This window comes from Neodiprion fabricii, chromosome 1 (assembly GCF_021155785.1).
Source record: "Neodiprion fabricii isolate iyNeoFabr1 chromosome 1, iyNeoFabr1.1, whole genome shotgun sequence".
Classification (NCBI taxonomy): Eukaryota; Metazoa; Arthropoda; class Insecta; order Hymenoptera; family Diprionidae; genus Neodiprion; species Neodiprion fabricii.
In genome coordinates this window covers 2,291,789-2,314,447 of record NC_060239.1, presented here as the reverse complement: position 1 = coordinate 2,314,447, position 22,659 = coordinate 2,291,789, and the positions used below count along the sequence as shown (strand labels likewise).

At 34.1% G+C, this 22,659-nt stretch overlaps 3 protein-coding genes and 1 long non-coding RNA gene across 8 annotated transcripts; 1 reads left to right on the top strand and 3 right to left on the bottom strand.

Moving 5' to 3' along the window:
* Nucleotides 1-1,049: 1,049 nt before the first annotated feature.
* LOC124175500 (AP-1 complex subunit sigma-2) lies at nt 1,050-10,353 on the bottom strand. 3 transcript variants are annotated; one of them, XM_046555868.1, is made up of 5 exons: nt 9,797-10,353; nt 9,513-9,691; nt 9,176-9,284; nt 8,727-8,864; nt 1,050-2,207 (listed from the first exon to the last, which is right to left on the bottom strand). In XM_046555868.1, exons 1-5 carry the CDS (start codon nt 9,797-9,799, stop codon nt 2,142-2,144), a joined length of 495 nt encoding a protein of 164 aa, XP_046411824.1. In that variant the 5' UTR covers nt 9,800-10,353; the 3' UTR covers nt 1,050-2,141. The 3 variants fall into 3 exon arrangements, with proteins under 3 accessions (XP_046411824.1, XP_046411911.1, XP_046411951.1); XM_046555955.1 differs by having other exon boundaries at nt 1,050-2,186; nt 9,797-10,339; XM_046555995.1 differs by lacking the exon at nt 1,050-2,207 and adding an exon at nt 3,716-3,962 and having other exon boundaries at nt 9,797-10,348.
* Nucleotides 10,354-10,531: 178 nt separating this feature from the next.
* LOC124187784 (TELO2-interacting protein 1 homolog) lies at nt 10,532-15,479 on the top strand. Its single transcript, XM_046579990.1, has 14 exons — nt 10,532-10,943; nt 11,019-11,155; nt 11,243-11,420; nt 11,511-11,688; nt 11,756-12,075; nt 12,165-12,379; nt 12,464-12,646; nt 12,734-12,949; nt 13,034-13,273; nt 13,410-13,946; nt 14,055-14,355; nt 14,455-14,683; nt 14,773-14,910; nt 15,037-15,479. The coding sequence occupies exons 1-14, from the start codon at nt 10,750-10,752 to the stop codon at nt 15,121-15,123; spliced, it is 3,153 nt and encodes a 1,050-aa protein (XP_046435946.1). The 5' UTR covers nt 10,532-10,749; the 3' UTR covers nt 15,124-15,479.
* Nucleotides 11,080-11,872, bottom strand: LOC124175708. The gene is made up of 3 exons (XR_006869223.1): nt 11,750-11,872; nt 11,279-11,659; nt 11,080-11,196 (listed from the first exon to the last, which is right to left on the bottom strand). It is a non-coding gene; the product is annotated as an uncharacterized LOC124175708 (long non-coding RNA).
* A 59-nt stretch (nt 15,480-15,538) lies between the features above and the next one.
* LOC124188141 (ER membrane protein complex subunit 1) lies at nt 15,539-22,524 on the bottom strand. 3 transcript variants are annotated; one of them, XM_046580645.1, is made up of 15 exons: nt 22,301-22,524; nt 22,021-22,136; nt 21,647-21,830; nt 21,108-21,161; nt 20,510-20,680; nt 20,069-20,405; nt 19,673-19,976; nt 19,405-19,425; nt 18,858-19,030; nt 18,623-18,784; nt 18,033-18,513; nt 17,741-17,938; nt 17,509-17,634; nt 17,196-17,423; nt 15,539-17,113 (listed from the first exon to the last, which is right to left on the bottom strand). In XM_046580645.1, exons 1-15 carry the CDS (start codon nt 22,441-22,443, stop codon nt 16,953-16,955), a joined length of 2,859 nt encoding a protein of 952 aa, XP_046436601.1. In that variant the 5' UTR covers nt 22,444-22,524; the 3' UTR covers nt 15,539-16,952. The 3 variants fall into 3 exon arrangements, with proteins under 3 accessions (XP_046436601.1, XP_046436696.1, XP_046409337.1); XM_046580740.1 differs by lacking the exon at nt 19,405-19,425; XM_046553381.1 differs by lacking the exon at nt 21,108-21,161 and having other exon boundaries at nt 22,301-22,523.
* Between the last annotated feature and the right edge of the window lie 135 nt (nt 22,525-22,659).

The following is a 22,659-nucleotide window of genomic DNA, read 5'->3' as shown; positions in this document are numbered from 1 at the left end:
CGCTCCCGCCGCCGGAAGGAACGATCCTCGTCCCGAGCTGCGACGCGTCGATCGCGAACGGGATCTCTACTCCTTGCACAACTGCAGATCCACTTTCGCAAACTGTTCCCGAGAGGATGTTCAGATATGTGCGGAGTCACAGTTTTCCTTTTTATCATCCGCAGTGTTTCAATATTCTTTGATTAATCGATCCTTTTCCTCTCCAACCCCGCACTGCCTCTTCGCGCAACATATTATACGACAATCTTATCGAGGAATCGAAAACTTCACATTTTGCCACGTTTTGCGTCGTAGATGAAAAACACAACGAATTGTACAGTGAAGGTTATTGACCAAACTGTTTTACAGATAAATTACGTTTCGTACATTCATACATGAATTTTTCTTTGATTTGCATTCCATTTATTCCACACGGCAGAGAAACTGCAATGTTAGCGTTTCTTTTTCTCCTCTGAGACAGTATAATAGAAAGGATATACCAAGTAAACTGGCAGCCAGTAATTAGGCCATAACAATTTATTATTATCATTATTATCATCATCATATGTATCGTTATTATTATCATTAATTTTTTTATTTTTTTATTTTTATAGTTGATTGTGGACGGAGCATAAAAGCACGTTCTATTATAAAGGAATAATACTTGATTTTCATAATGCGTATTGCACGATATTATTAAACTACTAATTATTACATAAATAATACCACGTCGCATATACCTCTATAGTGTATGTATAACTAGATGCAGAGTATATATATCCGAGCCTCAATTTATGGAATACTATAATTGTATAATGTGACAATGAGAATTACAATAAAGAAAAATTAAAGGAACGATATACTCATGGATTGTTAATTGAGCTTAAAATCAAGTATCATGAAGCGCTGATTCGTCTAAAAACCATGACCTTAAAAAAAAAATAAAACATTATACACCGATATGCCGGACGGTAAATAAAAATAGGGAGCTGCTATAATTTACCGCGGTACTAAAAAGCAAAAAAGCCTACGCGAGCTGCAGTCAAAGTAATTTTAAAAACATCCTGGTCCACGTTAGTTAACAATAAGATGTGACATTACTTTATTTTTCTTTCAATTTTTCTTTTGTTTTTTTTTTTTTTTTTTCTTTTTTCTTGCAAATGTTTATTTAAGCGCTGCTGTAATAACTGAGCGACCGTAAATCAATTCGTCTTTAATTCCGTCACCATCCGAATAATATATTTTCTACTTGTTGTCAGGCGACAAACGTTTTATAAACGTTGAAATTAATTTAAAGGAATTTTAAATGAATTAAAAACAATAATACATTGATGTAACGAGTTATCTACAACACCTATCGAATCTTACGCACTAAAGTAAAATTCACATACTGTGCGTTAATATTTGGTGAATTTTGCATTACTATTTCACGTATATTGCTCCACATCCGAGACATTATTACCAATAAGTGTTTGATTAATTATTCGACTATCGAATTGTTGGTCTCATATCCCAACAAAATTTTAGCTGAAATGGAAAAATTAAGTCACGAGTGTGCGAATGTAAAAGTTTTAAAACAACACAAACTTAGCTGATTATAAATATCTTGATTGTACATCTTTTGAGAGATAATAATTTTTTAAACAATCATTTTCACTACATGCGAAATATTGCTCCGGTAAAGAGTTCAATTGTAATTAGACTATAAATGAGTATGAACTGATTGATTAATAAAACCGTATAGAATTAAATTCACGCGACTTTAGGCACTAAAAATTTACCACAGACGCAGCCCTGAGCCGGTGACAAGTAATGAAAACTATTTAGGGAAAAGAAAACAAAAAAAAGTGATCTTATTTGTGTTATCTTATCTTACATCGCGTGTAACGATTCTTGAATGAGAAACGTATGTAAAGTGTAAATGTTTGGACAGTAATACGCGATCTACTGACGCACTGAAATCGTGACATTCTCGAGTACAATCATGGAAAAGCTGTATAATCGCACGTGTATAATTCCTATAGCTAATAAAACCGCATTAAATTAAAAAGTAACCAATGTTGAAATAAGAATAAATGGAATGTAGTTTTGAAATGGTGTTAAAATCGACGCACCGTTGGCGTACATGATCCCTTCGTCTTTGCGGGTTACTTAGAGTGAAATTATCCCAGTCCATGATCTTCGAAAAATCCTTGCGGTGTCTCCTCCTGGAACAGAATAATAAAAGGCTGGATGAACATTATGATAAACCCGTGACGTCGTTACGATACTATACGAAATATGAATAGGGATCAATTATTTTGATGCTGCAGATCATGACACAAGCGATCAACTAGTATGGAGTACAAGATATATTAATAAACATACACGTACCTAGTTTGTAACAAGTTATCTTCTCGATGCAGCTTCAAATGATGAACTGAACCCTTTTCATATAATCAGACATAGGTATTTTGTTATCGTACACGCGCAATTTCACCAAGCGTACACAGAAAACATTTTTTCATTTTAATTTTTAAACGTCATTATCGTTCATATATAATATAACATACAGTGCACCTATGGGATATCTCATTTTTTTCAATCGTTGTTTCATCGTTTCGAACCAGCATACACAATTAAGGATCAAGAATTTACAGATCTACATTCGTACAGTTGTTTTCTTTAGAAGCGCAAATACGTGTTGTAAATATGTTGTTGATTTTTATTACATTCTATCGGCATGAAAAGTAGTCTCGATATTATTTTCCGCCTTAAATCCGTCGCCTTTACACACAAAAAATAATTCACACTGTTCGATTCGTTGAGTGAAAATTGATAAATTTTCAGTTAGCGACAATTATGAAGAAAATACACAGGGTTAGTCGAACACAGAACCAATTGTTGTTAACATTCTCTTACACAACTTGTTTAAAAACATTTTATATTTATATATTTAAAGAAGAACTCAGAGAGCGTGCATATATGAACAGTATGTTATATAATAAAGAATGTTAGCATCATTGCTTCGTTATTTGGTTACACAGAGTACATTGTACAAACAAATAAGATATGAGATATACCTTTATTTAGTATATATACTGAAAAGTGTTCTTTTTTTTCTTGCTCTTGTTTAACATTAAAAATTGACATGGGTATTTATCTAATTTTAGGGTACATCGATATAGTATTTTATAAAACTTTCTCCTCACTGTACACAGCTATCAGTAGTTGCGAATGACAACGTCGATTAGTGGCATTTTCTCTTTCTTTCTTTTTCTCTTTCTTCCGTTCTTATCATTATTATAAAAAAACTTACATCGTACGTCGTTTGTAAATATGGCAATTGCGAAGATTTTATGGTACGAATTAAAAATTAGCCCTCATCTTGTGTCTGAGTTAAAAATGTAAGATTTTTCACGATAACTTATGTACGTTTCGATGCTCTGCAACAGTAGCAGAGAAGTTTACAGGTATAAGTGCGTTAATCAATAACGAATCTATACACACGGTATATTGTTCGTTTGAAAAAAAAAGGAAAAAAACACTCAGTATACATTATAGATCAATAAAAATACTAAATCTATTTTCACTTGTAACAATTAATACGTGATCCTTTTCACGACAGGTCTTTTATAACTCTTATTTCGATACAATCGCTTCATAATAATGGAAATTGTAATTATTATATTATTGTTATTAAGTACATATTATTATTAAAAGAAAAAACAAAAGAAAAAAAAAAAAAAACAATAAAAGAAAAAAAATATAGCAAATTACAGATGATAAATCGACGTTAGTCGGCAAAGGTAACAAGAAATCTCAAGTGTTGTATTATATATCATATAAATCGAGATGAACGATGGCGCATCACGCAGGCGAAGTTTCGGCTGGCTGTTTTGACGGTCGTCACTTCCACTTTTTTTTGGCAACGAAGAACACACAAGAGTAGACTTCGCCTATAAAAGCCCTATTTCCCGCAGAGCACCTTCAACAGCTTCATCCTTCCACAAACAAACAAACACCTAACTAATTTCTATATATGCGCGGTTTGACCATATCCTTAGGTAAGTGTGTTATTTTTTTTTCATTCTTTCTTTCTTTCTTTTCTTATCCAAGATCTACACACATGACGATAATCGTTGGACAGAGAAAAATGTCAATATGGAAACAAAGTCGTCGAACTTTCGAAAAAATATAATTTTTAAATAAATCAAGGAACGAGCATGTAGATCAACAACTTGTTTTGGAATTAGTTGAGTGATATATAGTGGTTCAAAGATACTATTCATTAATTTAATTCAGGTTATGCATTAATTTAAAATGCAGAATATATATTGTGGATTATGTATCAAGTATTCGTAATAAGTTGATGAGATACTGCTGTAGGATTTTAACGTTAAAATTGTAGTTCAACTGCAAATATTAATATCCCTAGTGTTCGAAACACCTTTTCGATGCGAATGGCCGAATGTTTATGTACATTGTTTAATAACCATAATAACATTAGTAGTAATAGTAATAATAATAATAATAATAATAATAACAATAACAAGAACAAGAACAACAATAAAATAGTAACGAATCACAATAACAATAATCATATAAAAATGCAAAAAAACAACGGCGAAGCTCAATTTTGTGCGATAGCGGTATATATAAAAGTATGTTACATGTATAATATTAAAATATAAAAGACACTTTAATCATTTACATACAAGGATAATTCTTATAGAATTTTCATATCATTCATCTTTATGTTGCAACGCGGCATATTGTTTCCCAACATACGTCACGCGTAATGTTTATTATTGGAAACCAACAGGCAAATTGTTATTCTTGCGGTTTTTCTTGGTTATTTCGTATAAGAAATCGTGCAGATGTCTGAATGACGACATATTCTCTGTATTTTGTTACGAAATAAGTAGGACGATATGCGTTTTTTCAAGGAAATCCAAGGTTTGATCGTACTGTTTACGAAACGGGAGTAACGGATAAGAATTTATAATTTACTTTCGAATTATTTACTCAATATATTCATCTAAAATTTCTTACATACGTAATTAAACGTATGTTTTAGATGCACGATTTCTAATAAACAAATTCAATACGCATCCTATATACGTTACTTATCAATACCGTGAGATTGTGTAAATTGTAAATATATCAAAGCATACGCACGATTGGTAAATATTCATTTATTAAAAATTAGAAACAAAGGATTATTACATCGTAAAACATCCCATTAACGTATTGTATATACAGCAGCATTTCTATGGCCAGAAAATCAAAACATTCTAATTAAATTGAAATTCGTAGTTGAATGTGACTTGTTTCACCGTCAAATATACCAGTTTATTAAATATAATTTCGGTTTTTTTTTTTTTTTGTTTTTTTTTTAAACGCTCACACGGATATTATTCTCAAGTCGGTCGGTACAAATGTATTAAATATGTATTACGCATTCCGGCAATGTTATCATTCGTTTTTGTAATTATTTGTTCACTCGTTTTACAACCACTAAAAGTGCAAGTGGTAATAGTTAGCGTTTTAAGTAGAAATTTCAGTTGCATTTTAACACGCCAAAATATTTAAGGAAAATAAAAAGTCAAAATATATTGCCGAAGATGATTGTATGTAATATGTATTGTGTAACTAGAAAATAGAAGCATGTACGATCAGTTTAATTTCAGTTCAATATTTCTAAGGGCAAATTAAGGGCGTGCATGCCCATACACAAAATCTTATCAACAAAATATTTCACGGCTGATAATTGAACATTAAAGCTATAGGATGTGATCTACGCGTTATTGTCAAATTGGTCTAATTTGCGCGGGCACAGACATGCATAAACGTAGACATACATTTCCATTACTAACTGTTTAAGCTACAATGACAAGACGGCGAATTCTTTGGGAGATTCACGTACCGCGAAATGTGGCGAAGGCGACTAACGAGATGTGAGGAAAAAAATATTGATATATACGGAGAGACGAATTCGATCGACTAGAACTTGGAGCTTGGATGGAATTGATAATTCAAAGATGGCAAATCCAAGGCGCTCAATCTTTGCAAATATATACTAAAAATAAAAGAATCTCCACAACCTATGGCACTATAATAAACAAGAATAAATAAAATGCGCAATAAGTATTAAGCTCGCAAGTAGTGGCAAGATAAGAATCATAATAACTAGCAACGTACATCTATAAAAATGTATAAATAAATAATTATAAAACAAATGTGCAATATATTATTAAGGCATTAATGAAAATTATTATGCTAGGAAACGATAAAGTATTGCATCATAAAAATATTTTTTGGAAATATAAAAGATTTTGCAAAAAATAAAAATAACGAAAGTGAAAAACATCTACTCGCGTTACATGCAAAGCAAATATAGAGAATTCAAAACATACAATAATTGTTGTATTGACGTTAAGTAATTTGGACTTTCATTTAATATGATGAAAGTTGACTATTACTCGCCAAAGAGTTAGATAATCATTTGACCGAGGGCAGTGCATTATACGATATACACCGTCTACTATCAAACAACATTTTCGCTTGCACCCTTAATACTGTTTCATACCGTGTATACAGTGTGATGTGTTACGTAAGCGAATGCTCGACGCATTTTTAAAAAGAAGACAGGCCGATTGTACATCATATAGTCATTACTTTTTTTTCAATATGTGTCGGTACTTAATCATTGTTCGACAATTTGGATTATAAAAAAATGACTGGATAATAATGGCAAACTGCGTTTAAACCGTTTCAGGACAACAGTCTCAAGATGCTGTGTACAAGAAATATATATAACACTCAATTTATGTTACTTATGTACGATAAGCAGCTAAAGATAATTTTCTTCGAATGGATATTGCCATTAATTTCGAAGACATTTTCATCGCCTGAACATTTTCTTTTCTAGACCTTCACTTTTTTGCATATTTCTCCTATTATGCAGCAGAAATATTTTTTACATGAACATAATTTGTCTGCTTCATTCCATGGGATGATTATTGCTTCATTTTTTTGCCAAAAAGAAAAAAAATTTACGATCATAAATACCTTTGCCTGTCGTTATGACCATGAAAAATACCTTATCATTACGAAAACTTTATATAACTTATAAAAACAGCATATATAAATACAATTTTACCAAACAGAACCGCTATTATGAATGAAAGATGATATTGTTATTGGTTTTCAAAATTCCTTCAATGAATCGTCAACAATCTGATTCATAACAAAGTATTCGAACCTGATTCGAATATGATAAACTTATATTAAAAGTATTTCAAGTGTGAACTGGAACTTCAGTTTTCTCAGTATCTTATCTTTTGTTCACTGCCCTTCTCTCAACGTGAAAAAAGCTATACCTGAATTCGTTATCTAAATTTTTACGCATTTCCTGCATTCATTTATTTACGCATTGTTCTTACTCGATTCGACAAAGACTTCTGTACAAATATTACACTGAAAACCATAGAAATGCCACTTTAAAAATATGAAATATAATATTCAGTACTGTAGACAGCAATGTTTTAGTGCATCAGTAAATAAAAACCCGTTTAAATTAATAGGAGAAAATGTACAAGCTCTCTATACATAAAATACTAAATACAAATTAAATTAGATCAAATATAATGTATCTGTATAGATATATATGTTTAGTTTAAACGAGTAATTTTACATTTTGGCATGCCCTCTACGCGCGATAATAAAAACTATATTATATATTTCAATCACAGAGTAACGATTACAGGTATTTAATGGACATGCACGTAAAATATGACGTCACATATTCTTATAAACACATTAAACTATAGCACACTGTAAATGTTATGGCTTCCGGAAAAACTTGTAAATTGTTAATATAATAGTGCAAGAATTGGCTTATCTTCTCCAATCGTAATATACAGTCACGAACCCTATTTGAGATCCGATGTGCTCGATGCACTTTGAATAAATTTTACCCATGCTTGTGCATTACAACTACAATATGACCGTGTTTGACTGAGAGCCAAAAAAAAGATACAAAAAAAGGAATACATTGCATCATTATTGGCACGTCAAGAGAGTTATTAATCCCATAAATATAGATATAGTAAGCACGTGTAAAACGTGACATCTTTTGTTATTTCTTTGTTCTAATGGTTTTGTATCGTATATTACAATACGTTCCGATATTATGCTTAAAACTTCACATACGGTACGCATAGATCTGGAAGCTAACAGTTTTGTTTTCTTCTCTTTCTCTCTATTTGATCAATATTTGTTAAGCTCTGTACACAATGTTATTATAATAATAGTCTATACCTCGAACGTGCTGTAAATTCGTATGTTAATAATCTTGCTGTTAGAAACGCAACACACAACTACCATAGGATTAGGCGGATATAATGGATTGTTCTAGGTCAGTTATTACATATCGGCAACACGCAACTTGACTACATAATGCTTCTACACTGCAGAAATAGGAATAAAATATGTTTGTACTATTTTGGTTATGCAATGAATATTAAATTTCAATGAAATTAATACACAAGTAATTGCAGAATTGTTGAAATAAAAAAAAAAAATTTGTTTCGCTAACCACAGCGAATGTTCATAATCTTTTTTAGCGGTTCATAAATCTGCATTTACATATACTCTCTAGAACAATCCATGAAAACGGATGTGAACATAAGGAAACATTATCTTGCAACAATGGTAATAAATAAGACAGGTCACAACTCAATGGGTACATCCCCGTGACTAACCTCCTGCAGTAGATCCTGGGCAGCGATAGCCTTCAGTACATTCTTTTTGCTCGTCTCCTGTATCTCCCCACCGACCAAAAGCTCGTCCAATATGAAATAGGCCTTTTCGAAATTGAAGATTATGTCCAACTCGCATACCTGCGCATTATCAATAACCATTAATCTCTACCACTTTGGTTATAAGGTCAATATTTAATACCTCAGCTTTTGTGCTGGCAGTTTTACACATTTTGTAATTATCGATAGCACTTAGTAAAATATGATTGGTGAATTGATGTATACGTAGTACATTACGCAAAATAAAAGTCAGCATAACTGTGCCTTTCTTGAAAGAAAGTCTCTAACCTTTGTAATGTTTGATTATTTCAACTTGCAGCTGTGCTGATCGTTGAGATGTACAACAAACAATAAAACTGATCTAATTTTTGAAGAACATCGATACTACTTACACTGCCAAAGTATTTGTCCAACAGTTCAACGTATCGATGAATAATTTCAAGCGTCAGCAATTCATTATCGTTTTGTTCAATGGCACAGCAAAAATAGAGGCTGGCATATCTGAAACCGAAGAGAGATAAAATTGTACTGAAATGGTGAATGGATTTGAAAACGACAAGTAATTTTATATTATTTACGTTAGTATTCTAATAAAGTTATCTTTATGTTAAATTCCGTGGCTTTTAGTAATAGCGAACGATAATTTTTTTTTTAAAGATTCATCCAATCGCTAGATAAACTGTGAAAAGTGGGAGGCAGAATTAACTACAGTTCCATCGTTCAACGTACCTTTTGTACACAACCTTGACATCCTTCCATTCAAGAAAACTAGACATTTTAGGTTTTCGGGCCAATATCGTTGTGATCAATTCGCGAGTTATCTTCTTTTTCAATTTGTCGGGATGAGCCACGTACCATTTTTGTAGTCGTAGCTTACCCTGACGACTGAATAGTAGCATGAACTGCATCTGAGAGAAAGAAAATATAACCGACAATTAGAATACGAAAATTCAGCGTCATAATTGTTGGAGAACAATGGGTGTTAAATACAGAACTTTGCAACGACTACTTACCATATTTTAGAGCGAATCTTTAGTCTCGAGGCCGGAAATTATTCAAGTACGTTAATCCTGGTTAACAAACACCATTTAACGCCACGACTCCGTTTTTATCTTCAATACATCAGCACTATCACTACCACAGACACACCGTACGCACTTTGAAGACTCTCTTCTTATCTTTTTTCACCTGTTCCGTTTTTTTTCGTGCTATCGTACGTATGCATGTACGCTCTCATACGGCGGACCCAAAGACTAAAAACTTCAATTGACGTACACGACCCTGATGAAATTCGTCGATGATCCTACTAATCTGCCATTTTCCAGGTAACATCGGACAAAGAGGAGCCAGGTGGACCCAGCCTCGAATTTTTCATGTCCCCAATATCGTAGCGCTTTCTGACACGATATAAGTGTTTTACATATCCCTCGTGTCGTGCATCAGTAGTCTTATCCACTGCCAGTATAAACCAAACAGGCAAACATACATAGATCGATTGTCGACATGAGCTCTTATAACTTATTTCGTGTTAGAGGGCGCTGCTACTTAAGGCGATCCAATCACGCACGCGAGCATTAGGACTCAGCAGTGATCACTGATCTCTATTCTAACTGGATGGCTGACTAGTGATTAGCATTCTCGGCAGAGTCGGTTAGAAGCAGTCGAAAATCGACACCAGCGCTTCAACAGCCGTAATGGAACTAATGAATCACATGGTTCACTGCTACGTCATTGGTTAAAAAGTGATAAAACCATATAGCTATGTAAATTGACATTTCATTCGACGCCTGTCGCATGTGGCACGGTTTGGTGTCTCGAGGTTATGTTATGCCCTGAAATATTTTATGAGCAAGTTTATTTTCAAGATAATATTTTGATTTTATCAAATTGATCAAACACTCGTGAAAAATGTACTTTAAGATTTGTACACTGATATAAAACTGCATTCACAACACTGGCTGTCGCAATGGAGCGGTTTAAAATATTCGAAGGTTTTACAAAACTCACACCACTTTGTGACAGTTTGAGAAAAAATCCAAATATTATTGATACTGATCAACTGAGAGATCATGTTCAGCAAATATCACCTGCGATAATACAAGATCTTCAAGAGCACATCTTGCTGCCTCTTGTAACTAATTTGTTAAAAGACGATGTGAGGTGAGCAAACCTTGCTTCAATTATTTAACATTTGTATGTGAATAAAACTATTGAAGTTGACTGAAATTCTTATAGCAAGGAGATAAAATTACATTTAGTCAATTGTCTGCGAGCTGTACTTCTAAAGACACGGATGGCAAAGGTGGATGTAGTAACACGATTATTCACAACCCTTGTTTACCAAATTTTTGACAAAGAACAGAAAACGATGGGTAAGAACAAGCTTTGGCAAAACACCTTGTGTGATTGGTACCTGAAACATTAGCAATATCAGCATCAATTTCTTCATTATTCCGCAGTTATACAATATCACGAAGAGTTAAAAGAGAGTGTACTGTTGTGTATAAGCGATTTGATATGCCGAAGTTGTACCGATGTAATTGAAGCATTTTACGTTCGTAAAAACATTGGAAAATTTAGCCAGGCCATATATTGTTGCGTATCCATTGCTAAGACAGAAAGATCGCAATCATTGAGGTGAGTTTGTCGAGAGGTTTTACTGCTGTATTATCCACTGACACTTTTTTCTTCTCAGAAATTATATTCTCCCTGTAATTTTGTCTCCAGATTGGCAGCAATCGAGACGATAATAACCTTGTCACTAGTCCACAATAATTCAGATACAATTGATGCAGTGCTTCGTGCTCAAGCAGCAAATTTAATTATGCTGCTGTCTCCTGGTATCATAACTGGACTTCAAGAAACAGCTCAGGGATCTGAAATACAAGGACATAAGATTCCAATGGTAATAACAGATTTAGAAATAAAGTGATGTTCTATAAAGAAAAGTAATGGTCCAAACTTACTTTCAGATGGCCCTTCGAGCATTAAACAGAATACTTTGTTTAATAATGGAAGATTTGCCGGAATCTGATACAGTAACTCAGTTAATTTCGCTTTCCACATGCGATACTGAGCCATCTACTGATCCCTTGGGTCTATCGTCAAGAACTAAAGATGGAATGATGAAATTCATGGAAACAGCGAGTCGAACCCAGCAATGGCTAGATGCTGCTTCGGCAAAACTTAACATTTGCATACAAGCATTGGCAGGATTAGTGAAACATTCTCATTCAAAGGTGAGAATGGAATTGGCTGAATTCGCAGGCGCGTTGCTGCTCAACTGTCCAAGGTATTGAACCCATATTGTTTCAATCCTCGCTCCTTGTTTCCTGAAACATCAAATAACCAAGTGGTAAATACAGTTTTTGATTATTTCAGAAACATGAAGCCAAATCACAAAGAATTAACAAAGATATTGATCACTCTGTCTGAAGATGACACTGACGAAGTTAGGACAGCAGCAATCACAGCATTGGATAAAATCAGGACAAAATATGCCGAAGGAAGTAACACAGCCAGACCTATTCTAGAGGAGTTAGAAGAATCTTTCTACACTTTACTCACGAAACTACCAAGAATCATGCGAACAGGTGGTAAGTTGGTTTGATCTGTAACGAATTACGGTACACAAAGTATATGGCCAGTTCTTTTTGTAATACAGATCCTCAAATTTTTAGATCACTCTGAACAGATGTCTTGCCTTAATCAATTAGGAGGATACATTAAAATCCTTGGGACAGAGCAGCTACCCCAAATTATGTCGTCAGTAGCGCATCTTCAGAGATTACTGTTGGCTCTTGTTTACACCATTGAACTAGATTGCGGTGATGTTTCACTTTTGGAAGATGTAGCTATTAAAGGCAAGTATGCGCCAGTGATTAACAATAATAAAATCACAGGTGCTGCAAGACAAAAAATTACTTACTTCACTGTTGATCGCGTTTCAGATTTCGACAACATAGTTCATCATCACGGTTTTGATTCGTGGAGACATTTCAAATTTCTTCGTGATTCGATTGCAGAAACAAAGGTTATCACTGTTTGCAGACTTCTTGGCGAGAACGGGGACATGAAAATATTAGTAGATACAATTCTTGACATGATGTCAAACATGACGCAATATAGGAAAGAGCTAACGCTGTTATTAAATTGGATTATAGGTGGTACGTGATGAAAGCAAGCATTTTCAGACCCCTGACATTTCAATACTCTATTACCTAATAGACAATGGTCTAATTTGTTTACAGTACCAGTAACAAATTCAACCGATTTATCAGAGTATCAGTCCGTTGTTCAATACTATGTAACAGAAAGTACTTGGAACCTACCTCTTTGCATATCATCAGACGTAACTCTTCGAGAAGCACAAAGCAATGTTGCACAGTCTTGCCTACTGCTGGAAGGTTTGGGAATCATTGCTCGAACCCTCAAAGAAGAATTCCAAAGATTTCTTTTACACACACTTTACCTCGTTATTGAAAAAGCTGGCAAGTATCTCAATTTATCTTCGGCAATGCCAATATTCAGGAATACTCGCAACAAGCTCAAGTAAAGCAGAACCTGTAATTTCGAAAACAAATCAATATAATTGAGTATAAAAGACGCTTGTTATTATAATTTCAGGTAGCAGGCAAACGTTAATCAGTATTGCCGGTTTTCATACTCTGTCATCATTTGCCGAGGCAATGCAATATGCAGCGATAGGGAACCTTCTTCAGGCTAACGTTGATTATTTGTCTTATCACATCATGTTGAAGCTGCGTAGAGTTGAGCGTAATTCTGGTGTGTTAGACGTTGTTGGTGTAGTCGTCAAGCAATGTACAATGGACGTACTGCCACCCCTAGAAAAAATCGTTGAAGATGTACTTTCGCAGAGTAATTCAAACTTCCAAGAAAGAAACACTTACTCATTTTTAAAAGTTTTTCATACTTTTGTTACTTGTGTAAGAAGATTACTAGGAAGTAATCCAGACGAAACTATATACAATGAAAACACAATAGTTTTAACAGATAAAGCAGAAACGGTAATTAAAATATTATTAGAATACTCAGAAGCAAAAACGGTTTCTAATCAACTAGAAGGTGATGAAATTGGAGAAGAAATTTCGGATCTAAAGGAAGAAGAAAATCATGACTTGCAGGACTACAACAATTACGAAGGTAAACAGTGCGATTTGATGTTAAATTTTTTTTATCTAATCCTAAATATGTATACTATCACAAATAGAAAGTAATATGTTTTGTGTATTAATCATTGCTCTATTTCAGATGAAGAGAAGCGAGTCATACCGTTACACATAAAAATGACCGTGGCAATAATGAACCGATGCATCCATTTCTTGCCTTCCAAAGATGTTGCAGTAAAGCTACTCACAATAGAAACACTACAGGAAGGTCTTATTATTTTGAGTGATTGGGAAAATGAATTGTTACCCATTGTGCACCAACTTTGGCATCCGTTGGTCCACAGATTCCGAGATTCCAGTCCAATAATCATTAATCGTGCATGGGGTCTACTCTGCACTCTTGCCAAAGTATCAAAGGACTTCATAAGATCGAGAACGCTGAAGTACGTTATTCCTTGGTGAAGCCTTATTGAATATGTCGCACAATACCTTAACTGGTAATTACTATAATTTCTAACTACCACTACTATTTACTTTTACAGAGAAGTGTTGCCAGCTCTTGCAGATTTCTTGACAAAAACAGCAAAGGAAAGTTATAAAAAGGATTCTGGTAGTGTATACAAGTATACTCAAATATTTAAACTGCAGAGAGAATTACTTTCTCAGTTAGGAGACATTGTCGGTTGTTTAAAAATTCACGAACGAGAATTATGGAATGTATTAGAAGCAGCAAAGCCTTATCTCAGCAAATATCAACATCTTGATTTACAGGTAACCTGATAGTTTAATACAAAAATTTACACTATACGAATTGATCTTTACATACCAAACGTCATTCTGCTCTTTGGTTGCAAATTTAGGTCAAGTGCGTGGAATTGTATAAAAAAATTGCTGATTACAATGAGGATATTGTTTGGATAAAATGTCTCAGTATTATAAGTTCACCCAACAAATCTGCTAGTACAACTGAACCAACGTGTTCTTCGGGTATCGAAAAGGTACATTTTAATGACGATGAATCATTTATAAATTTAATTAATGATGAGTTGATGATTTATAAATTTAGTACCTCAGACCAACGAACATTTTGGTGTCTTTATAAATTTCGATTTATTGTATTCCAGGTGGCAAATTTCAATATACAAAACGAATATCAGGTGAATATAGAAACGATCGTAACTTACATTCAAGATAAAACGTTCAATATGTAAATATAATATTGATGTAATTATGTACAAAACTATGTTCAATGCACCTATGCAACTATGTACGTTATATTTTTAGAATTACATATGTTTTCTTAAGATGTTTCATTGAATAAATTGTTTACTTACATTCCTTTTGTTATTTGTTAGTAGTTATCATTATCAACCAGAGATACAACCTTCTATGTTTCATTTAGAGAGGGTTGATTTACTGTTACAATTTCGTCTACCACACTCCGGTTCAAAAGCTCGGATGTCAAATGAGTTCTCAATATGTGTTTTACTTAAAAACTTGTAATTGTTTATATATATTTTTTAATTCAGGTGTCTAGTAATAATGTATTCTTATATGACTATCTAAACGATACAAAAAATGCCATCAATAGAAGAATGTCTGTACAATAGTTTAGTACAATCTCCCAATTGGCTACTTTTATTCTCAATTTTATTATTATTTTATTCAATACATTTCATCATCATTTAAATACCCTAACCGACACCACCAATCATTTTAAATACTGATTGATAATTTCAACAAATCAAAGTTAAAATATTTGTATTAACGTCGCAGTGTCAAATTACTAAACGGCAACTAAAATTATATATATGTTCACAAATGCTGTAAACAACAATACTTTTGTTTCCGTTTCGCGTATATTTTATTTCACTTTAAAAGACAAAAAAGACACTAATTAGACCCCACCTGTGGGTCGCTAGTTTTGAATAAATAGTTGATTGGCTAATTTGCAAAACCAATCCATAATTGTTTAACACTGTAACATTGTAACTAACACTGTAAAAAGAAATATGGCACTCGTATCAAACAAGCATACTATCCAATGCCCAACCAACGAAAGAATTTCGTAAGGGATAGGTATGTTTAAAGAATTTTATTTTGTATCGTGCCCAATACGATAATCATTTAAATCCGGTTAAAAGCAACATTCCAATTTTCGAAATATTGACGGTTTGAAAAACTTTACTTCAATAAAAATAATAGTGAACGTGTTTTAGGCAGTGTGACACTAACAGCAAGCATTGTATGATTGAGAGAAAATGCTAACACTTCAACATTCTTTTATTCTTTTAATTTTTACTGCGGCGAATTAGTTATCGAGAATTATGTATAAAACTTGTCTACAAAATTCACTCATATCTTTGGAAAGCTTTAACTCTTTTACTAGAATGACGAATTCAACCTGAAACTGTGAATTAAATACGTCCCAAAGTATGCACGTTTACTAAGAATCATACCTAGGTTTATGTATTGTATACCTGTGCTCTAGTTTTAGTACTTCAGCACATAAGACACATGGAATGAAATGGAATAGTTCTATTACTTTGTCGTTTGTGTACATTAATTTAGAATTTACCGCTAATTGAAAATTTATCCATCACAAAATAAATAATAAGGAAATTAAAACAGGAAATCTGACGTAGTGCTATCAACAGTACTCGATACATATATTTACTTTGATACAATTGAATTGAATTGAAAACTTGGAAAGATATATAATATCTGCATCTAAATTAAATAACAGACATTTTCTTAAATCGTTGTTAACCGATACTTCTTTTAGAAATTATATCCGGCACAATTTATTTTTTTACAAGACAATATCCACCACGTACCAGTAAAAGAGTTAAATAAATCTATATAATCTATTTTAAGATCATCTTTGGGTACATTAACCACTTACTAGATATTGTTTTGTACCTTTGATAGCTATTTATAAAATATTGTATTTTGCAATATTACCTTCAACTATCAGCATTCTCTATTGTGAACAAAAACCAGATGAAAACAGTACTAGATTCAGTCCAATCTCGATACATCATTTCCATGCTTGTTTTTGTGCCTTTCGTGATGCTAACTTCTTTGTAACATAAGACGAAACCGTTAATGCTAAAAGAACTATTGTTATAAGGTAATAGTCGAAGTCTTCCTTTAGTACGTCGAAAGTTTTTGATGGGGCAACTCGTGTGTAGAACAAGTCTATGAAAATGATAATGATCAATGGATTAATCAGTGGATAAAACCCGAATTAAATTATGCATCGAAATTTCCGTCTACTTACCCAGACCATAAACAAATACTAGACAAGTACTTTCAAGACCACTAGGGCTCGTGTGAATTCCAGAAACCCTAGCTATGCTCTGATTGTAATTAACAATTGCGTCCATCTGAATTGGAATTTCCGGCATATACGGTATAACTCCCTCCTCTCTCATCTCTGGATTAATCGGTCTCCTTGGATCAACAAGCATCCACGGTAATTCTAAGATGCCTCCATTGGCTAACGCAACTGCAGAATATAATTTTGAACCATAGCATGACGATGAAATGTTTCCAGACATAATTTTGAGCAACCATACTTTCATGCAACTTACCCATAATATGTTTGCTTGTTATTCCTTTCTCAGTAATAGTTTCTCGCAGAAACTCGATCGATGCAGGGAATATAAATGCTTGTCGCTCTACAATCGGCAAAACGGTTGTAGTCAGCGAAGAGAAAGCTGAAAATGTAATTAAATATTAGAAACTATGCTAAACTTTTATGTTATTTGACAATTTTTCTGTACATACACACACATAGATACACACACATGCACGCGCACACACCTGTGGTATTACTCTGAGTTTTTCCTTCGTAGAGTTCCAATGTAGCTATCTCTGTTCTACGACTTTTTTCGTTGAAGTAACTATACACAAGCCAATTTTCTGAATGTACAACGTGGAAAGGTCCTCGAACTCTCTTGTGAACAACAGAAAATACCATCGCACCAGAAACCACATCCAATAGGTATAAAGTAAGCGTGTCTGGAAACAAAAAAGATAATTGCTATCAGAAATCTGGGCTCCGAAGATAAAACAAATTTTCTAAATAAAATATCTATACTTATATATTTCATACTTTTATGAGTGCTGCCAACACCTTGTACCACTATAGCAACTAAATTCGGATTTATGTACTTGTAAAGTACAGATCGATCACCCAGAACTCGCCCTTGGGAATGGACGCGCTCTATTGTACTCTTTGAAACGACATCTACTATTTGTTGGGTTTTTGTAGGCAGAATGACTTGCCAGACCATGTGTGCTATCAATTCCTCAGGTGTGCTATATGCAAGTGAAAATCCGCTTAGCACCCCTGTTTCTTGGTCAGCTGTAAAAATGTAAACACTCTTGGCAACGGAAGCAGCAGTTGCTTTGGCGCTCTCAGGAAATGCATGCACAGAGTCCTCGGTATCAAGAAGGATAATTGGGCGAAGAAAATCGTCTGTTGATACATGAAGCAACATAGATTGCTTAATTTTGTATCCCAGTCTGGTGACTTCACCCAGAGGCTGACCCGTCATTGGGTTAAACGTGTAAATTACTCCATTGCCAGTTTCCTGTGTAAAGAATACACAAGATGTACTCAACTGTTAGAACTTTGTAGAAAAATTTCTTCTTCTCATACTCAAATACGTGTGATACTGTATTGTAGAACGTTAGGTTCACCTTATCTGCTGCGAGAAGGGCGCATTGAGGAGGATGAGGAAAATGTCTGCTACCTCTCTGTACGTACAAAACCATTTTCTTTGATGCCTTTGAAAAACCAGTAATATTTTTCACTCTTAATTGCCAAATGATTTCTCCCCGTTTTGATTCAATACCATATATCTAAAAAATACACTGATATAAAGCACGTAAATAACAGACAAAGAAAAATTCCTATAAATATGTTTACTCGTACCTTTCCAGCACTAGTGACAGCAACGATCATTTTATGCAATCCAAATTCATCTCGCACTAAATCAGCCCTCTGCGTGGACTGCGGAGGCGAAAAACCCATCACAGCTTGAAGTAGACCCTTTAATTGGTTGGCTTGTGAACATATTCTTCGTACCATCATACTTACAACATCCCCTACAGAATTATCAATCAAGTTCATTACCTACATAAGTTAACTATTTATCACAAAATAACAATAAAAAACAGAAAACTTTAAACATGGTTTCTTGGTCAGAAAAGCAGCTTCTAAAATAAAACCATTCAGAATTTGTAGTAAACTCCAACAACACACTAATAATATTAACTCAAGAACTCGATTTGCTCTGTTACAGTTCTGAGTTACATTTTTACGAATCAGGCAGTCAATCGGTATATACTCATTCGTTCAGTGACACAAACTACGGAAGTAATTAATTTTTTCCCTTGAAGTCATGCACTGTTATTATACACAAGTAAAAAAAATAATTCACAATTAAATTTCAACCAGTCTGTTTCATAAAACTACTTACATGAACCATCTACATCAAAATCTGTCAGCAGCATTCGTAAAATAAAATATTATTAATACATTTCAGAATGAATTGTTGAAATTAATGAGTCATTAAAGTAAATAAACGCCAATTTGAAGATTTGAATGAAACTTTTTACCGACTTATAACCTTATATATTGATATAACAACATTCATCAGCTTCTTTGATTCTGAGAAACATGCTTCTAAAACTTGTTGATTATTAGTAGTGTCAACAGCGTTTTGATATAAATTTTAAAAAACTCACTCTCTTTTTGGTCAAACTCCGTTTCAATTGCCTGTTCCCGATCTGACATAGGTAACTCCATCATTTCTACAGCGACTATATTGGCCAGAGCTTCTTCTCTCACCCAAACAAGACGACTGTGTTGTAATAAAGCAACACTGTGATCCTCGGATGATAAAAGGTGTCGGCAACCTGTACCCTTTGGCTGACGAGGACAGATGGATGCCACAATTGTAGGAGCTTGTATGGAGTTGTGAGATAAAGATACGGATAAATTTGGAATTGGAGAAAAAGTTGACAATTCTACTGCTGCGACATTTGCAACCTGCAAATAATTCAAAAACTTTTATTATCGCTTGCATGTTCACCTTTGATACATCTGTTAATAAAATAGCTAATTCTTCAATAATCTATCACCTGATTTTCAAACGAAGTTTGAAGCAAAACCTTGCCCTCGTCAGCTGTAGTTATGTAAAGTGCAGTATCTTTGCTTAAATCATTAGGAATAGGTGCCGATTCTGTGTTGATTACAATAATTCTCTTCGTTTCACCATTATCTCGGCTGACCGATACTACAGGCTCGTCACCAGGTACGGACTCCAAATTGCTCAAGTGGCCAGTCTCGGAGCCAAAGATTTTTATTATTGGAATGGCCTGAAAATCTGAATCTGTTGCATACAAATGCTGAATATAAACCTTATCTGCTAAATCTGGCTGATCAATGCAGGCTATGTATGGCACAGCCAAGACACATCTGAAAATAAAATTTATAGTAATTGTAGAATTTCTTGGATATGATTACTGTTTGAACCCAAGAACTCAACATGCTTCATTCTAACGTAAAGTTTAATAACTCACGTGCTCTCTTTGCTTATAAATGCTGCGTCAATCTTTCTAGACTTGAGTTTTTCTCCAGTTTTACTATCATATGAAGTAACTTCAACCTCTGTTTTATGGGCATCACCATTATATGTTGGTAAAATATGGTGCAGGGTTCCATCTTTTATGTGCCACATTACATCTTCTATTCTATAAAATAAGAATAATTTCTTCATTATTGGTGACTATTGATCATTGACATCTATTTATTCAGTAGATGAAACATTGCAATCGATTCTATTTGATAATTCAAGGACGTTGTGTTCTGTGATACAACAGGTGCTTGTGATGACCTGCTTGAAAAATTAAATGCAATCTACAGTATAAAGTTTCTTTTCACATTTATGTACAAAGTGTAGGACAGAACAAGCCTCACTGAAGATTAATAGGAGAATTTTTCGCAAAATTGAGTTCTCGTTGACTTAATTTAGGTAGCCTCTCAGATATTGTTGTGCGAATAAGGCATGTACTACAAATTGGACTTGGAATTATTAATACTTGGATTCTACTATGACACTGAATATTGTGACAATTATGTGTATTGCATACTGTGCACAAAACTTGTGTATTAAAAAACCTTTCAGGGTCATACAATCCTGTTGTGTTAAATGATATTAGTGGAGAGTCAAGCCTGAAAAAAAAAAGTTCATTTAAGTACAAACCGGTAGTCTATACATAGCCATGTTATTGGAAATTATTTGTACAAATTAGTGTAATGTGTACAAATTAGTGTAATGTTTACTTAAATTAACTTGTAATTATCGACTACTCAAGGGGGTAAAAGATTATAGAACTGCATCAAATAATATTCTTGTTTCGGGTATCACGTAAAAAGATATCGTACATTGTCTTTGAAAATATTCAAGTATATCCACTATGTCACGTAATAATGACGAGATTGAAGGTCATAATTGTCTGGAATTGAGTAATATATATTTGTAAGAAGTAAAGCATATATTCAGATTTTTTTGGAACTGAACTCCTTCAAAGTCATTCTAAGTTTTCAGAACAGTGGTCTTTTGATATTTCGCTACGTTAACGTTACTAACTCCGATCTGGTTAATAATGCTAGTTAACAACAATCCAAAGCACAATTTTCTCTATGTAAATACGAACCTTTCAGGGTTCTGTTCGGCTAATGGCCATTCATTTAGGATATGACCAGTGGCCAGGTCCCAGGCACGAACAATAGCCGGAACTCCACCGCTTACTGTAATGAGATCTCCATCGGACACACCTCCCAGAGCTCGAACATGACCCGCACATCCTTGTTCTAATACTCGTCGCCATAGTATCTGGCCTGAGAAAAATTGAAATTGAAATTTCAGGTTAACATGAGGTTGAATCGATTAATGATGAGTACATATTCGAATAAAATACCACGAAATTGAATTGACAATTTCGTTTTATAAAAAAAAGAACAAGTAGCACTATCTCATGGATAGAACAAAGTAAAGCAGGTATTATCAATACAAATAAGGAAGACTTACCTGACTTGAGATTCAAAGCAGCAACAACATTTTCTTCAGTGGCAACAATAATCTTTTTAGCCGCCGATACGGTATCGAAACTGGCGAATTTAATTTTTCCCACGTAATTCTGTCGCCTGTAATTTGAACGATTAATTGAACCGGTGATCGAAATAACGCACAGTCACTGCCGTAGCTGTCAATCGGGGTGAAAAGTGGTGTGCAGTGAGGTATCATGCATTATTAAGGAGGTTCGGCACTGCGGTGACGATTCAATTATATTAAAGTAGTAAACACTTACCAGTCGAATTTCCCAACTTGATCTTCGTAGAGGCACAGAGATAAATTAAACAGTCCAAAGAATACGATCAAATATTGTAACAGCTGTATATCAGATAGAAACCGGTTGAATTTTCCTCTCAAACCTGGCACGAACGGTCCCATGACGAAGAGCAGTATGAACGTGTTCGTACTTTACAGACGGTCTGCCTGCGACTGTCGAGCAGCCATTTGTAAATTTCACACCACAAGCAGAAAAGTTACGAGTTTCGACTTCGACTGTTTCGATCATTCTTCGATTTTTCATCACCCAGGTGGCGCTGGCAGTGTCCGGGTTTCCTCTCTGCACCGCCCGATTTGAATAGAGTGTCGAGTATTCTG

Excerpts from the sequence above, each read along its gene's own strand:
- LOC124175500 (XM_046555868.1), bottom strand. Across the intron at positions 8,865-9,175 it reads TGGACAAATACTTTGGCAGT|GTATGCGAGTTGGACATAAT; the intron begins GTAAGTAGTATC and ends GATAATGCGCAG. Across the intron at positions 2,208-8,726 it reads CCCAGGATCTACTGCAGGAG|CCTTTTATTATTCTGTTCCA; the intron begins GTTAGTCACGGG and ends ATGTTCATCCAG.
- LOC124187784 (XM_046579990.1), top strand. The coding sequence starts at position 10,750 with ATGGAGCGGTTTAAAATATTCGAAGGTTTTACAAAACTCACACCACTT. Across the intron at positions 12,076-12,164 it reads TTGCTGCTCAACTGTCCAAG|AAACATGAAGCCAAATCACA; the intron begins GTATTGAACCCA and ends TGATTATTTCAG. Across the intron at positions 14,684-14,772 it reads ATCAACATCTTGATTTACAG|GTCAAGTGCGTGGAATTGTA; the intron begins GTAACCTGATAG and ends TTGCAAATTTAG.
- LOC124188141 (XM_046580645.1), bottom strand. The coding sequence starts at position 22,443 with ATGGGACCGTTCGTGCCAGGTTTGAGAGGAAAATTCAACCGGTTTCTA. Across the intron at positions 20,681-21,107 it reads GGATTGTATGACCCTGAAAG|AATAGAAGATGTAATGTGGC; the intron begins GTTTTTTAATAC and ends CTTATTTTATAG. Across the intron at positions 17,939-18,032 it reads TGTTGGCAGCACTCATAAAA|ACACGCTTACTTTATACCTA; the intron begins GTATGAAATATA and ends TTTTGTTTCCAG.